This window comes from Sinocyclocheilus grahami, unplaced genomic scaffold (genome assembly GCF_001515645.1).
Source record: "Sinocyclocheilus grahami isolate Dianchi unplaced genomic scaffold, SAMN03320097.WGS_v1.1 scaffold393.1, whole genome shotgun sequence".
Taxonomy (NCBI): domain Eukaryota; kingdom Metazoa; phylum Chordata; class Actinopteri; order Cypriniformes; family Cyprinidae; genus Sinocyclocheilus; species Sinocyclocheilus grahami.
The window spans coordinates 442,343-443,547 of NW_015505572.1; the positions used below are offsets into that span (position 1 = coordinate 442,343).

At 39.3% G+C, this 1,205-nt stretch overlaps 1 protein-coding gene across 3 annotated transcripts in view; it reads right to left on the minus strand.

Moving 5' to 3' along the window:
* Nucleotides 1–1,205, minus strand: part of LOC107550246 (zinc finger protein 653-like) — a 21,147-nt gene that overhangs the window by 17,501 nt on the left and 2,441 nt on the right. For all 3 annotated transcript variants that reach the window (XM_016231484.1, XM_016231485.1, XM_016231483.1), the window contains exon 4: nt 285–799. In XM_016231484.1, the coding sequence (XP_016086970.1) occupies nt 285–799 (515 nt within the window). The remainder of the gene's footprint in view (nt 1–284; nt 800–1,205) is intronic.

The following is a 1,205-nucleotide window of genomic DNA, read 5'->3' on the forward strand; positions in this document are numbered from 1 at the left end:
GATTTAGTTCATTTACTTTTATTTATTTTAATACGCCATGTTAAACAAACTAAAATGATAAATGTTTCCTTCGCAACTAGATGAAACAATTTTTTTGATACATCATTTCATTTCATTGTTTTTTTATGGTATCTTATGAATAATTTTAAATTACTTTTCTAGTCATTTGTATCATTGTTTTTTTTTTACGCATAATTTTATTTGAAGGCATATTTTGTTTTATTTGAAATTATTTTAAGTCATCTAGTGACCCTAGTGGGTCTCTTCTGTTTCCTTTGACCTACCTGAGATCCTTCCAGTGTGGAGCGCTGGTCCGGCAGCTCACACCCGCCCATCACCGTCTGCAGGTCCTGACTCTCAAAGAGTTTGCTCTGCGCTGGGGCGGCTGCTAACGATGGGATGCCCTCCACCCCGCCTTCTCTGGAACAATTGGCTCCATCCTGCCTCTCCTGTCTGTCCGTCAAGGGCGCTGTGACAACCACGCATTCGTAACTCTCCGTCAAGCCGCCTCCGCTATCCACCTTCTCTAAAGTTCTCGAAGCATCCGTCTGCTCCCTGACAGGGTCGCTCTCTCTCGACGCATCCTGACTCGAGGCTTTTCCATCGGACTCAGCCAGAGCGGCCTGGGCTTCTCGGTCCATGAGCACCTCCATCTCCCACTCAGCCTGGTTTTCCAGACAGCGCTCTGAGGCGGGAGGACTGCTGTGGGCCGCAGGGGACCCTGGGAGATCACTGAGGGATGTGCATGTCATCTGATGCTCCACATGATGATCATCGTCTTCCAAGTCACTGAGGGCGTCTGTAAGATTAAGAGGAGATTTGATTCAGTGTTGCATGTTAAATCAAATAGAACACAAAAATGGGGGTTAGCAAGCTGATGAAAAGCTCCAAATTAATGAAGTAATACAAATAATGAATGAGATCAATGTAAAATTAAAATAAATAAACAGAGTTGCACATAAAAATGAAATAAAGTGTTAAAAACTTGAGGGTTTGAAACGTTGAAAGTGAGGAATGTAACAATTTACAACAGTATTTTTGGTTTTTAGTATTTTAGAAAATAATAATAACAATAATAATAATAATAGTATAAAAAAATATATACAAATGTTTAAGATAAATACAATAAAAAACGCTTACTAAAAAGATTAAATATTTTATGTTTACTTGCATACAGTGGTATTTTAGTATCACTGATATACTAT